Source organism: Colletotrichum fructicola (assembly GCF_000319635.2).
Source record: "Colletotrichum fructicola Nara gc5 chromosome Unknown KSG_Nara_v1_contig02, whole genome shotgun sequence".
NCBI classification, from domain to species: domain Eukaryota; kingdom Fungi; phylum Ascomycota; class Sordariomycetes; order Glomerellales; family Glomerellaceae; genus Colletotrichum; species Colletotrichum fructicola.
In genome coordinates, this window is record NW_027094052.1 from 3,779,159 (window position 1) to 3,792,389 (window position 13,231).

The following is a 13,231-nucleotide window of genomic DNA, read 5'->3' on the forward strand; positions in this document are numbered from 1 at the left end:
ATGAGTGTCGTTGGTAAGTTGAGCGCACCGCTCCCCCTTTTGTCGCCCGTCCATATCCCAAATACCGGATCGGTTGCTGATGCGCATTGTCTCCTACAGGTGTCGATTTCGGAACCCTTAAGACGGTCATTGCCGTCGCCAGGAATCGCGGTGTCGATGTGGTGCGTACCCAACATTACCTGCCCCTCCCCCTCCTCGGAGGGAAAAAAAGATGGACTTGCGACAGAAAGATAACTGACATTTGCCCTCAACAGATCACCAATGAGGTTTCCAACCGTGCCACGCCGTATGTACCTTTCTACCCCCAAACTCTTGGAAATGCTCGAACCAGTTCAACTGATACCATCCTGTAGGTCGGTCGTCGGCTTCGGACCCAAGTCGCGATACCTCGGCGAGTCTGCCAAGACGCAAGAAATCTCTAACCTCAAGAACACCGTCAGCTGCCTCAAGCGCTTGGCTGGCCGCACCTTCAACGACCCTGATACCCAGATCGAGCAGCAATACATAACTGCCCCCCTTGTTGACGTCAACGGACAAGTTGGCGCTGAGATCTCCTACCTGGGCAAGAAGGAAAAGTTCACCAACACTCAGCTTATTGCCATGTACCTGAGCAAGATCAAGCAGACCACTCAGGCTGAGCTCAAGCTCCCCGTCTCCGACTTGGTCATGAGCGTTCCCGCCTGGTTCACCGACATCCAGCGCCGCGCTCTCATCGACGCTGCCGAGATTGCCGGCCTCAAGCTCCTCCGCCTCATGAACGACACGACTGCCGCCGCCCTCGGCTGGGGCATCACCAAGCTCGACCTTCCCGCCCCTGAGGAGAAGCCCCGCCGCGTTGCCTTTGTCGACATCGGCCACAGCAACTACACTTGCTCGATCGTTGAGTTCAAGAAGGGCGAGCTGGCTGTCAAGGGTACTGCTTTCGATCGCCACTTTGGTGGCCGTGACTTCGACAAGGCCCTCGTCGACCACCTTGGCAAGGAGTTCAAGGGCAAGTACAAGATCGACATCCACTCCAACGGTCGCGCCATGGCCCGAACCATCGCCGCTGCCGAGAAGTGCAAGAAGATTCTGTCTGCCAACCAGCAGGCCCCCGTCAACATCGAGTCTATCATGAACGACATCGATGTCTCGGCTATGATCACCCGCCAGGAGTTCGAGGCTTTGGTCGAGCCTCTCCTGACCCGTGTTGCCGTTCCTCTTGAGCAGGCTCTTGCCGATGCCAAGCTTACTAAGGACGACATTGACGTTGTCGAGGTCATCGGTGGCGGTAGCCGTGTCCCCGCCCTGAAGGAGAGAATTCAAGACTTCTTTGGCAAGCCCCTGTCTTACACTCTGAACCAGGATGAGGCTGTCGCTCGTGGTGCAGCCTTCAGCTGTGCTATCCTGTCGCCTGTGTTCAGAGTCCGTGACTTCACTGTCCAGGACATCATGAGCTACCCCATCGAGTTTGGTTGGGAGAAGGCCCCCGATATTCCTGATGAGGACACCAGCCTGACCGTCTTCAACCGCGGCAACGTTCTGCCGTCCACCAAGATTCTTACTTTCTACCGCAAGCAGCCTTTCGACCTGGAGGCTCGCTACGCCAACCCTGCAGAGCTGCCCGGCAAGATCAACCCCTGGATCGGTCGTTTCTCTGTCAAGGGCGTCAAGGCCGATGGCAAGGACGACTTCATGATCTGCAAGCTCAAGGCTCGTGTTAACATTCACGGTGTCCTGAACGTTGAGAGTGGCTACTATGTCGAGGATCAGGAGGTTGAGGAGGAGATCAAGGAGGAGGATGGCGAGAAGAAGGACCCCGATGTGAGTGTTACCACGCTTCGTTCGAAAACAGTGTCTTCCGAATCGGGAGGCTACCAGGAGTCGCCCCTGAAGCGGCGACGCCACCATGCCGACCCCGAGGCTGGCTTTTCCCCTGCTCGTGTTTCTGGAGATGCCGATGAGCCGAAATTAACTTATTTTCCCTCGCAGGCCATGGAGACTGACAACAAGGACGATGGACCCAAGAAGACCCGCAAGGTCAAGAAGCAGGTCCGCAAGGGTGATCTTCCTATTGTCAGCGGCACAGCATCGCTCTCCGAGTCCGCGAGAACCTCGCTCCTGGAGAAGGAGGCGGCCATGGTTATGGAGGACAAGCTCGTCGCCGACACGGAGGAGAAGAAGAACGAGCTGGAGGCATACATCTACGATCTCCGCAACAAGCTCGACGACCAGTACGCCGAGTTCGCCAGTGACGAGGAGAAGGCCAAGATTCGCGAAAAGCTTGAGGCGAGCGAGGTGAGTGCATATTGTTATTTACCGAGAAGTATGCTTCAACTAATCATGATACTCAGGACTGGCTCTACGACGAGGGCGAGGACACCACCAAGGCTGTTTACGTCGCCAAGCTTGACGAGATCCGTGCCATGGCCGGACCCATTGTCCAGCGCCACTTCGAGAAGGTAGAGGAGGAGCGACGAATTGTCCAAGAGAGAGTAGAGGCTGAGAAAGCCGCCAAGCGAGCCGCTGAGGAGGAGGCTCGCAAGGCTGCTGAGGCCGAGAAGTCTGCGGATGCTCCCAAGGACGAGGAGATGACAGACGCTAAGCCCGAGGTCGAGGAGGCTGGCGAGGGCACGAAATAGAATCCCGTGAACTTGGCTGACTTCTGAACAAGAGAAGTAGTGGTGACGGAGAAAAAGAAGCAACGAAGAAGATAGAATAGACCCAAGTTATGGTTTCTTTCGGGTTGGCATAGGGTTATTAGGCTAGAGCAGCTTCGACGGTTATCATGGAATGAGAGCAATGACATGACAATTTGATGATATTCTGGAATTTCAATCATGTCTACAGACCAGGCCTCCCGAGCGATGGTGGTGAGTAAGTTGAGTGCGGCTCCCCTAGTTGCTTGTCAGCATGCTCGCTACCAAGCGGCACGCACACATGGTCAAGTGCTTCGTGAAAATTCTTCTCTCTTCTTCTTTAATGACGACCAGAATTACCGCAAGAATGCTTTTGGAGGGGGGCTTCTTTTTGAGGGAGGGGGAAGATGTCTCGTACACAAAAGAACATAAACTCTTTTCTTCTCGCAATTCTCTCCACCTACGTGTCCATCCATCCATGTCCATGCCGTCCATATGTTTTCCCGCCAACCTTTTCATCCCTTCATGTTCATACTTCTCTTGGCCAGCTATTACACAACCCTCATGACATGTTTGTGAACCAAAATTAAATGAAAGACGCAATTGTTTTGGGGGGTGTGCATTTAATGGATGTCGAAGAGAGGCTTGAGCTTGATGATGAGTTGCCACTCGTCGTTGGTAACCTCCTTGCGATAGAACTCCTTGAGCGTGTCGATGGAGGCACGGGAGATGAGAGAGTACAGAGTGTCAGCCTCTTCAAGCTGGCGGCCGTACGTGGGCTGAGAGCCACCCATCTCGATCTTGACGGCCACGGAAGGCTGGCCCTTCTTGCAGACGGGAATCTGCTTGTGGTCACGTTCGATGGAAGTACTGAGTAGAAATTAGCATCTCTCTGTACTTGGAAAGGGGTGATAAGAACTTACACTCTGCCCAAGCTGACGACTTCCTTGACACCCGTCACCGCATTCGTTTTGACGGCTGCAATAGGGGTGTTGACCTTCAACTGACCCTCCGCGACGTCAACACCGACGACAATAGGGTTTGTCTTGTTGAAGACGGCAACGGTGTTGAGGACGCAAGGGAAGACGGCCAACATCTTGGACTCCTCCTTCTTCTTCTCCAAAAGATCCGCCATGTGCTTCGTGAAGGCGTCAAAGAGATGGTAAATGATGTCTGCAGTGAAGATCTTGACTCCGACCTCGTCGGCGTAAGACTGCGCCTCCTTGTCGACCTTGACATCGAAGCAGAGCATTACGGCGTAGTCTGCGGCCTTCTCCAACATGATGCCAGCTTGCATGACATCACGCTTGAAAACCGGACCGATTCCAACGTTGGCGACGGGGATCTTGCAGTCCTTGAGGAAGTCGAGCAAGGCCTCGAGAGAACCAAGGGTAGAGGCCTGGACACTGACACCGCGGCCCGTCTTCTCGACTCTGCTAAACAGAGTGGCGAGATCAGACTCCACCTCGTCGATGAGGTCGTCCTCATCGTCGTCAGGGCCAACAACCATCATACGAGAACCAGCAATGGCGCCTTCAAGACCAGGAGCGCTGATCTTGACACCCAAGGCAGCCTTGACCTCCTTGTTGTGCACGTAAGCAGACTTGAGACGGAGCTCACGCAGTGGTGCCGGCGTCAGCAGCGCACGAATATTTGTGACGATGGCTCCTTCTACACCACACAAGACTATCCGGTCACCTTCGCGAAGGATACCGTTGGACAGGATGACGTCGATGGTCATTCCGAAACCCTCGATGGCCTTGACCTCGAGAACAGTGGCCTGAACCTCGGAGAGGTACATGAGAGATCCAACCATGCGCTCCTGAGTGAGATGCACAATCAGCTTGAGCATGTCGGGGATACCCTCACCGGTGTGTGCAGAAGTGGGGATGAGGGAGACGTTCTTGGCCATGGACTTGTTTTCGTAGAACAGCTCGGCGTTGAAACCCTGCTCGGCAAAGGCGAGCTTGGTCTGCTCGAGACGGTTCTTGAACTCGTTCTGGACGCTCTTAGGCTGGAGAGCCAAACTCTCCTGGAAGCCGTTGTTATCGATCTTCTTCCACCCGTAGAGACGATCGATCTTGTTGAGCGCAACGACGAAGGGAGTCTTCCTGTCACGCAGCATTCTCATGGACTCCAGCGTCTGGGGCTCGAGACCGTGCATGATGTCGACGACGAGAATGGCAATGTTACAGAGAGACGAACCGCGCGATCGCAAGTTGGAGAAAGACTCGTGACCGGGTGTGTCGATGACGAGGAGACCAGGGACCTTGAACTCGAACTCGCCGTTGGGGTTGACGACGGCAGTCTTCTGCTTGATGGCCTCGACGGGGAAGTAAGTCGCACCAATCTGCTGAGTGATACCGCCTGCTTCGCCCTCCTGGACGTTGGTCTGACGAATCTTGTCGAGAAGCTTTGTCTTTCCAGTATCGACGTGACCCAGAATACAGCAAATAGGGGAGCGCAGGTTGTCCTTGGATCTGGCAGCCAGAGCAGCCTGGTGGGCCTTCTCACGACGCTCAGCAGCCTCCTTCTTGCGCTGAAGTTCGGCTTGACGGGCGGCGGACTCTCTCTCATCCTCAGAGTCGGACTCAGATTCGGACTCCTCGTCCTCATCATCGTCCTCGTCTTCATTCTGAGCAGACTTCTCACCGGCCTTTCCGTTGGCCTTGGCCGCCTCCTTCTTCTCTTGCTCATCTTCGGTGTCAGCATCCCAGCTGTCCTTGACATCATCGTCTTCGGCAGCAGCAGCGGCCTCCCAATCGTCCTCCAACTCGCTTTCTTCGGCAGCCTTCTTCTTGGCCTCGGCGGCCACGGCCTCGGCCTTTTCTTTCGCCGCCTTCTCCTCCGCCTCCTTGGCCAGCTGCTCTGCCTGCTGCCTCGCGCGTTCGGCGGCCTCGGCGAGAGCCTTCTCCTCGTCGATCTACATTGCGTGATTAGCATCAGAACCAAGCCAACCGATCTTAGAAACCGACGATCAGACTCTTAGGCCATACCTGGTTTTGTTGCTTGCGACCTCCCTTCTTCTTGTTCTCGTAGACGGGCTTCTTCTTCTTCTCGCCCTCGTCGCTGGGACCGACCTTGATACCGGCAGCAAGCATTTGTTGGAGCTTGCGCTCATTGCGGGCCTTCTCCTCCTTCTGTGCTTTGGTCAAGAATTTGCCCTCCTTCTTGAGCTGCTCGATCTTCTCCTTCTCCTTCTGCTTCTTGAGGGCCTTGGCCTCTTCCCTGCGCTTGGACTCTTCCTCGAGGCGGGCTTCCTCTTCGGCAATCCGTGCCTTCTCTTCCTCAGCCAAACGGGTCTCTTCTTCTTGCTTGCGGCGCAGCTCCTCTTGCTGCTTCTGGATCATGGCCAGATGAGCAGGGATCTTCTTCTTCTTACCACCCTTCTCCTCGACAGGGGCCGGAGCAGCGGCGGGGGCGGGGGTGTCCTTCTTCTCCGGAGCCGCCTCCTTGGCCGGTTCGGCAGCCTTCGCTGGAGCGCCGCCCTTCTTCTTCGCAGCCTGCGCGACGAGTTTAGCGCGATCATGTGCAGAGCCAGTAGGTTTTGTTGATACTCACCTGCTCCTTCTTACGCTGCTTCTCCCTCTCCTTCTTCAGCTTTTCCTTCTCAGCTTTGGTCAACACACGACCAGAAGTATCATCGTCTTCGCCGGCCGGGGGAGCGGGTGCAGGGGCGGCCTGCTTGCCCTTGCCACCCTTACCACCCTTGCCCTTCTTCTCGGGCAGAGCGAACTCGTCGTCCATATTGGCTTCTTCGGGAGCCTTCTCGGCGAGATCGGGGGAAGCTTCGGGCTCAGGGATGGGCTCGACGGGCTCCTCAATACCCTTCTTCTTCCTCTTCTCTCTGTTCTTGCGCATGGTGGCCATCAAACCTCCCGCGCCGCCCGCATCTTCATCTTCGGCTGGCGCTTCGGCAGCAGCCTCTGGAGCGCCATCGGCGGGGGCGATGCTCTCACCGAGCTCGTTCTCCCAGTCGTCGTTGGCCCGGGCCTTGTTACCCTTCTTCTTGGGCGGCATTTTGGCGGGTATCAATTGGGCGAACTGGGGTTTGAAAAGTGTGTTCCTGGATGCAAGGTGTGCCCAGAGGGGAGGGGGAGAAAAGGTTGCCAGTTGTGGGCGACGCCAGAAAATGAGTGACGGCAGAGAATCAATCGAAATTCCCAAGGATGTGTGGGGTAGTTCCTTTTTTTTCTTTTTTTTTTTTTTTTCTTCCCCCTCTCGGCGGTCGTCTCAAGCACGAAAAGGTGGTACGGCAGCAGTTCAAGTGGCAATAAATCACGAATCACTGTTATGCTGATACCACTCAGTCAACATCCGCTTGATGGCTATTTATCCCAACGAATGTAGAAGGACCGCCGTGGATGTTTCGTCGAGTTTTGGGAAGTGAATAGGACAGATGGAGAGAGAGAGAGAGAGCGTATCCGTACATCAGCACATTCACTGCGGGGCACAGGTCGTGTTTGAAAGTGTGCACCTATCCGTAGTGCAGTGTGTGGGAAGGAGCAGGGGATCCAAAGCCCGCGCAGTGGCACTAAACGCAGTGAGTGGAGGTGCCTGGCAGCCAAGGGTTCCCCGCCCGCGCAACCTAGGTAAGGTAGCAGGGAACCTCCCAACGGCTCCTCCACCATTGCAGCACACATTCACACCGTACGAACGTCCGCCACTGCTCACCTCGCCTCGCGAGCTCTTCCAACATCCAAATCTTGGGTTGATAGCAAGAAAATGCATTGGACCAGCTTCTTTTGTCCCTTGTTCAATCATGTATAGAAGCACAATCATCGCTCTGACATCTATGGCATGGGTACGTGCAAGCCGTGTTGCGGCCTACTTCTTGACCTAGCACTATCTACCAAGCCATCCAGCTCGCTGGAAGAAGAGCAAGATCATTGCATCCCTGTGACTCATAGCACCGGACTCAAATGGTATTCCAGCACGACGTATGCCAAGCCGAAATACTTCGATACATCATTGTCATCTTGAAAAGACGCTGTCCACTTTCCATCGTCCAAATAGTCCAGATACTCCCTCAAGAGGTCGATGTTGCTGTCTTCGGATATGAGCTTCTCCAGCGCTCGCTTGTCGACACACCTTTGGAGCAGATCTCCGTCTATGTGCTTCATTGTTGCAGGTGCCTCCCTCACCTCCGCATCGTAATCCTCGTCATCCAGCACCGAAACCTCATAACTGTAAGGAAATAAAAGATGGCTCCTTACTGCAAGGTTCTGTACGAAACGCAGGAATCGCCACGCGTGCATGTCCAACAGGCTGAAATGCATCAACGCCCCATCTAGGCACATTCCGAGTAACTCAGCTCCATCCACTGTGCTGGGTATATGTCCGTATCGTGGTCCATGATCCGTCTCTGACTGCGTCGCCAGTTGCGTCGCCAGCCACTCGGGACGAACGTGCCCACGCCCGAGCTTTCTGACGCTCACAGGCAACGAACCCTCCGCGACGACCTCCAACTCTTTGCCTCTCTGTTGCCAAGGAGTCCAGACTGCTGCGAAATCGCGGTTCATACCGCAAAGTAGAGTTATGGGCCAGGCTGCTGGTCCGTCTGCGCACTCCCCAATATCAAAGAAATCATTTGACTTTCTTGTCGTCTTGTCCATGTGAATGAGGTCCATCTCCTCACCATAGTGGACCGTCTTGTGATCTATGACCACTACCGAGTCGCCCAAAGTCAGAGCACAGATCTTGCCATTTACTAGTCGCAATGAAATGGCGGGGGAGTTTAGCTCGTAGCTCTTCTGTCGTACCAGCTTCTTCTCACCCGCGTCGAGAACCTCTGAATATAGAGTGCTCCCAGCACAGTACACAAGTCCTTTGTCGTCCCCTACAACGGAAGATATGGGGGCTTGCTCTTTCGACTTGTATCGAGTAGAGAAACGTATCCTCTTTCGCTTCTTCCCCTCCGAATCTCGATCTTCGTCAGCGGTGGGGGATAGAAGTATAAGGCGCCCTCCCCTTGTGGTGACAATTAGATAATGAAATGTCATGCCTGCTTGAGTGAACAGCCACTCATACATCCCAAGAATCCTATCACCGTGACCGCCTAGTCCGTTGACAAATATCGTTGGGTTACCGTGCTTGTCGAGTGGATACGACAAGTCTTCTCCCGTTTCGAGATCCACAAACATGATGTTCGGTTGGTCTCCCACCTGTATCGCAACGACGAGGCACTGAAGCGTCTTGGAGTAGAGCACCTTTCCGGGTGTGCCTGTCCGTAGTGGCAGACGTCTGGGCACTGGTCCGTCTTGTAGGTACAGTTCTGTAAACGAGATGCGCTCACCAGAAAGAAGTACCAATGGTATGCGATTCTCCATGCTATGAGCTCTCGGTATACTGGCAGCTGAGATAACGGGTAAAGATGGCATTGCCGGATTCTTGAGGTCTGTTACCCAAGCGCGATGTCGCGTTGCGAAATACCCAGGTCGCTTAGCTTCAAAGTCTCGCAAGAGTAACAAGGCATCGTTGGAGCAGACCAAGACAGCCCCTGGAACAGACTTTGCGTTGATAGGCAGAACCTCAACTGAAACGGTTCCAAGCCTCTCTCTGTAGATTGCTCGATCGGCAGGAGTGGAGCCTTTCAGCTCTACCGTTATCAAATGGCCGCTTCGAGATCCCATGACCAAGTTTGTCTTCTTATCGGTTTCAGAAACCACGACGATTGAATTGATCAGTTCGACAGTTGAAGATATGTCCATCGCATCTCCTTGCTCCGTATCGTCTACTCCATCTGTAACAATGTTGGTCAACGCGTCAAAACGTTACTCGTGTGAAAAGTTCGACGTACCAGTATCCAAAGGAATCATGAGTGGCTTCTCTTGAGACCGTTCGGCCGGCCATATAGCGAGCCAGGGTTTGTTGTGTCGCCATAAGCCAGCGACTAAACATTCCCGCCCGTCAATGCAGCAGAGCGAGAGGCATGTAACTTCTCCGTCAACAGAGTAGGTATGAGCCAGAGATACCATCGTCTCCTTGATACGCAAGGCATGGACCTGAAAGCGCGACTGTGCAAAAACTGATATACAGACACAATTACCCCTGACGACTGCATGCTCAACCACGCCATCGATATCCGGGAAATCGCCAAAGGAGTGACTCGCACTAGAACTCGTCAGACCAACTTTCGTCACGAACGCCTTTTGGACAGTGCTTTATATTTCTCAGTGCGAGTTTAGTCGGAGCTCACCTTTCTTCGCCTTGATCAGGGCCCTTGATAGCAATACACTGTTCAGTAATTTGAACAATGTTCCCGTCAGAGTCTTGGGCTGCCGCCAACGTGCGGGACATTGTATCTAGCCGTGTCATAGCCGGATCTGCCATCTCCACTTGTGAAAGGTCGGCCGATAACACCAAGACATCGGATGTTCCGGGGCTAGTAATGAGCATCTGCAGTGGCCAAGTTGCATCGGAAGTCCAGAAAACCCAAGCTCTTTTCATCGGGAGTGTATCAAAGTAGGAGATTATGTTTGCAGGCAGTCCGTAACGTAATTCAGTGATGCTGCCTTGCGGATCGTTACCGGATACGCAGAGGATTTTGTCAGGAGCTGATACATGACCCGCAGTGCGTTTTCGCCAGGGAACTACTGGCTTGCCCCGGTGGTCGGCTGCTGGATTCCAGGATACAAGAGGATCTGAAGTTGTGAAGTCGGCAGCACAAGCCCAGTTCGGAATAGGGCCAAGCTGGACTATACTCTGTCGAGGTTTGAGCTATTTTAGTGTGTCAGGCTTCATACTCTCACATAAGCGATGGAGACAGCATACCTGAAATATCATGCCAGGACCAGAATCCCCTGCAACTATGGCGAAGTCAGAGTAAGCATCGTACATGGTGGTGAACGCGCTGGAGATGTTGCAGTCACACTCGCCCACATTCATGGAAACACCAAGGACGTCTGCCGAGTTGAACTCAAAAAATACAATAACGCCGTCTTCCCGGGCCAGATAGATATGATCGTTTGTGTCGTAGTAGCCTCGTCTTCGAACAGGCCGATCCCAGGCCGTCCAGAGCGGCACGCCAAGCCCATGATGAAAACGTGTCGTGGGGTGGTCCTTTGGATCGAACGGGTAGTGATTCTCAATATCGAGAGGGCCTTGTAGAGGATCTTTGCAGATGCCAAAGGCATTCTCAGAGATGACCAGGAAAGAACTTCTTACTGTCAACGGAATGACTAACAGAGGCAAGCGATGTTCCGGACGTATGCGATAACCACGTTTTTCTTCGGCAAAGACCCGAGCCAAATCGTCGCCGCGTTCCCACTCATATATCACCATTTTTGACTTGTCGCCCTTGACAAAAATGATAAGAAGAATGACATGGCCTTGGTCTTCTGGTCGAGGATAAAGAAATTCCATCTTGAGGATCGTGCCCTGAACCGCGCGGGAGTGATGGGCGCTGACAGGGGCAATCGCGTTTTTGCGCATGTACTGATCACTCATGGCTTCCATCGACTCAAGCTCGTAAACGACGAACTTGTTCTGCACATCAGCTACAGCGATGTAGCGGGATCTTGGATCCACAGCCACATGAAAGCCTAGGTGGTGGCCCATTTGCCTTGCAGGGTTATGAAAGGGCGAGGCGACAAACTCGAGTTTGTTATGCATGTCTCTTTTGATGAAGAGGAAGACGAAGGTGCCGGTCTCGAGGACGAGGAGCAGCAGGTGCGGTGGCAGTAGACCGTGAGCGCCGATGGGACCAGAGGCAGAGGAAGAATCCACCATGTGAGTGTCGTCGTCTTCATCTTCACTCTTGATGTGGTCGACACCAGCATCATCGGCAGTGGCCCGGAAACGTTCATACTTGTTCCCAATGACACAAGCATTGCGGATACGGCAACCAAAATCTTTCTTTCGAAGGACTTCTTGTAGCTGGCCATCTTTACGCAACTCGCTTATGCTCACGTGGCGATCCTAGAGCAATTAGCGAGTGTTGAACATTAGGCTGACGTGGGGCGTAAGCTGATTAGGACTCGGATTCGAGACTCACGCCGACAAAAGCAACATCATTGTGATGAGCCGATCGCAAGAGGGCAGGCAGCACCCAGCGAGCGATGGGACTTTCGATAACAGTCCTGGTAAGAATACCACAGTCTGGCGGAGTAGGGGGTGGAGGGGCAGCGGGCGATGCGGCGGCGGCCGAACCTTTGGAAAGAACGGTCTTGAGGTCGACGGTCTCGGTAACCCAAGCCCCATCCCTGAAAACGTTTGTCTGAAAGGCCATTTCAACAGATCTTGTCAAGTAAACATGGTTGTGAGGGGCCGAAAAGTGCAGTCAGGTGACGACGATGCAAAGGACCAGGGGCAGAACGTTCAGAGGGACGAGGACCTTTGATATCGCCGGGCGGTATGACGGAGTTCAATCGGGAGGAACCCGAGCTTCGAATTCGACTTGGGGCAGTGCTCTCAATCTTACACAGAGTAAATGAGTGCGTCGATGGGGCCGTACGAGGAGAAGCCGGGTGGTGAATGGAACGCTGTTGCCGGCGTAAGCAACCTGGTGTAGCCGTGGGCAGGGCAGCGGACGTGGGAATGTATTGTAGTCTTAAGCCGGCGCGAAAGTTAGGTCAGCGGAGTAGACTGAGGTTACCTTAGGTTGCTGTGGTTTAAGAGTTGTGTAGTCCAGTGGGGCCCCACGTTTCTCAAGCCATTGGGGCCCAGGGCAGCAGGTGCGTGTACCTTACCTGAGGTTGTCTGCCCACGGTACACTCACGGCTTTAAACCTGCCCAACATCATTTGGGAAGTGCGCAAACAGTATGGAATTCTCAGGTGGCTGACGGATGATTAAAAGCCTTGCCTGAGAGGCAAGTAACACGCGGAGGTGTGGCTATACTGGTGCAGGAGTGCCCGTGACTTGGATTCAGTTGTTACTTAGCACGCCCTCTTAAGATAAAAAAACCGAGTCCTGGAAGCTGTCACGGTGTCTGCCATCAGGCGAGCCGCGGGGAAAACAATGGAAGTAAAAAAGCAACTGAAGCATGCACGCCGCTGTTGGGCCGCGAGGTGCTCCCGAGCTTGGCCAAACAGTCCAGATAATCGTTCTACTTTGCATGCCCTCCCACCTCTCGCGCCTTATCGATAAAACTTGCCTACCAACCTTACGTACGAAGCTGTCAAGCTGTGTAGTTTCCCTGAGCAGGCCTGAGGCGGGATAGATCAAGTCAACGACAGGGCCCTCAGCCACTGAGTGACACAGACGGCCGCTGAAGAAGCTGACCTGGCAAGTGGCATTCTAACCTTAGTACCTACCTAGGTTCGCCTGGATTGACCCGGTCCCGCCATCCCGTCATCCCGTCTACCCACTCCGTTGTCTGAATCGGCGCTAACAAGACGGGCACCGTTTCAACAGTGTGTGGGCCGTTGTAGCTAAGGTAGCTAGCTACCTTACCCAAGGAATCTACCTACACTTACCCGGCCTGCGGGCTGGCCAGGTCCAGTGGAAAAGCCGTTCATCCCAACAACTGTCGACACGCATAGTTTCTTCTACCTGCGGCAACCGGTGAACCACTCCGGGATGCTTCAGAGGCGACTGGACCTCGGCAGTCCTTCATTTTATTGCCGCATTAGAAGCGAGAATATCCATTCATCGGTCGAGCCTCCAATCGTC

The 13,231-nt window shown here is 54.0% G+C and overlaps 3 protein-coding genes across 3 annotated transcripts; 1 reads left to right on the plus strand and 2 right to left on the minus strand.

Annotated features, from left to right (window-relative positions):
- hsp88 (Heat shock protein hsp88) lies at positions 1 to 2,621 on the plus strand (the record flags this gene model as incomplete). The annotated part of the gene is made up of 6 exons (XM_032022634.1): positions 1 to 13; positions 100 to 161; positions 255 to 286; positions 354 to 1,803; positions 1,972 to 2,277; positions 2,334 to 2,621. The coding sequence occupies 6 exons, from the start codon at positions 1 to 3 to the stop codon at positions 2,619 to 2,621; spliced, it is 2,151 nt and encodes a 716-aa protein (XP_031880500.1).
- A 620-nt stretch (positions 2,622 to 3,241) lies between these two features.
- Positions 3,242 to 6,638, minus strand: CGGC5_v003797 (Eukaryotic translation initiation factor 5B; the record flags this gene model as incomplete). The annotated part of the gene is made up of 4 exons (XM_032022632.1): positions 3,242 to 3,488; positions 3,542 to 5,541; positions 5,615 to 6,121; positions 6,180 to 6,638. 4 exons carry the CDS (start codon positions 6,636 to 6,638, stop codon positions 3,242 to 3,244), a joined length of 3,213 nt encoding a protein of 1,070 aa, XP_031880522.1.
- Positions 6,639 to 7,522: 884 nt separating this feature from the next.
- Positions 7,523 to 11,847, minus strand: CGGC5_v003798 (uncharacterized protein; the record flags this gene model as incomplete). The annotated part of the gene is made up of 7 exons (XM_066151187.1): positions 7,523 to 8,457; positions 8,668 to 9,360; positions 9,418 to 9,510; positions 9,667 to 9,731; positions 9,817 to 10,337; positions 10,392 to 11,537; positions 11,614 to 11,847. The coding sequence occupies 7 exons, from the start codon at positions 11,845 to 11,847 to the stop codon at positions 7,523 to 7,525; spliced, it is 3,687 nt and encodes a 1,228-aa protein (XP_066009315.1).
- Positions 11,848 to 13,231: the final 1,384 nt, after the last annotated feature.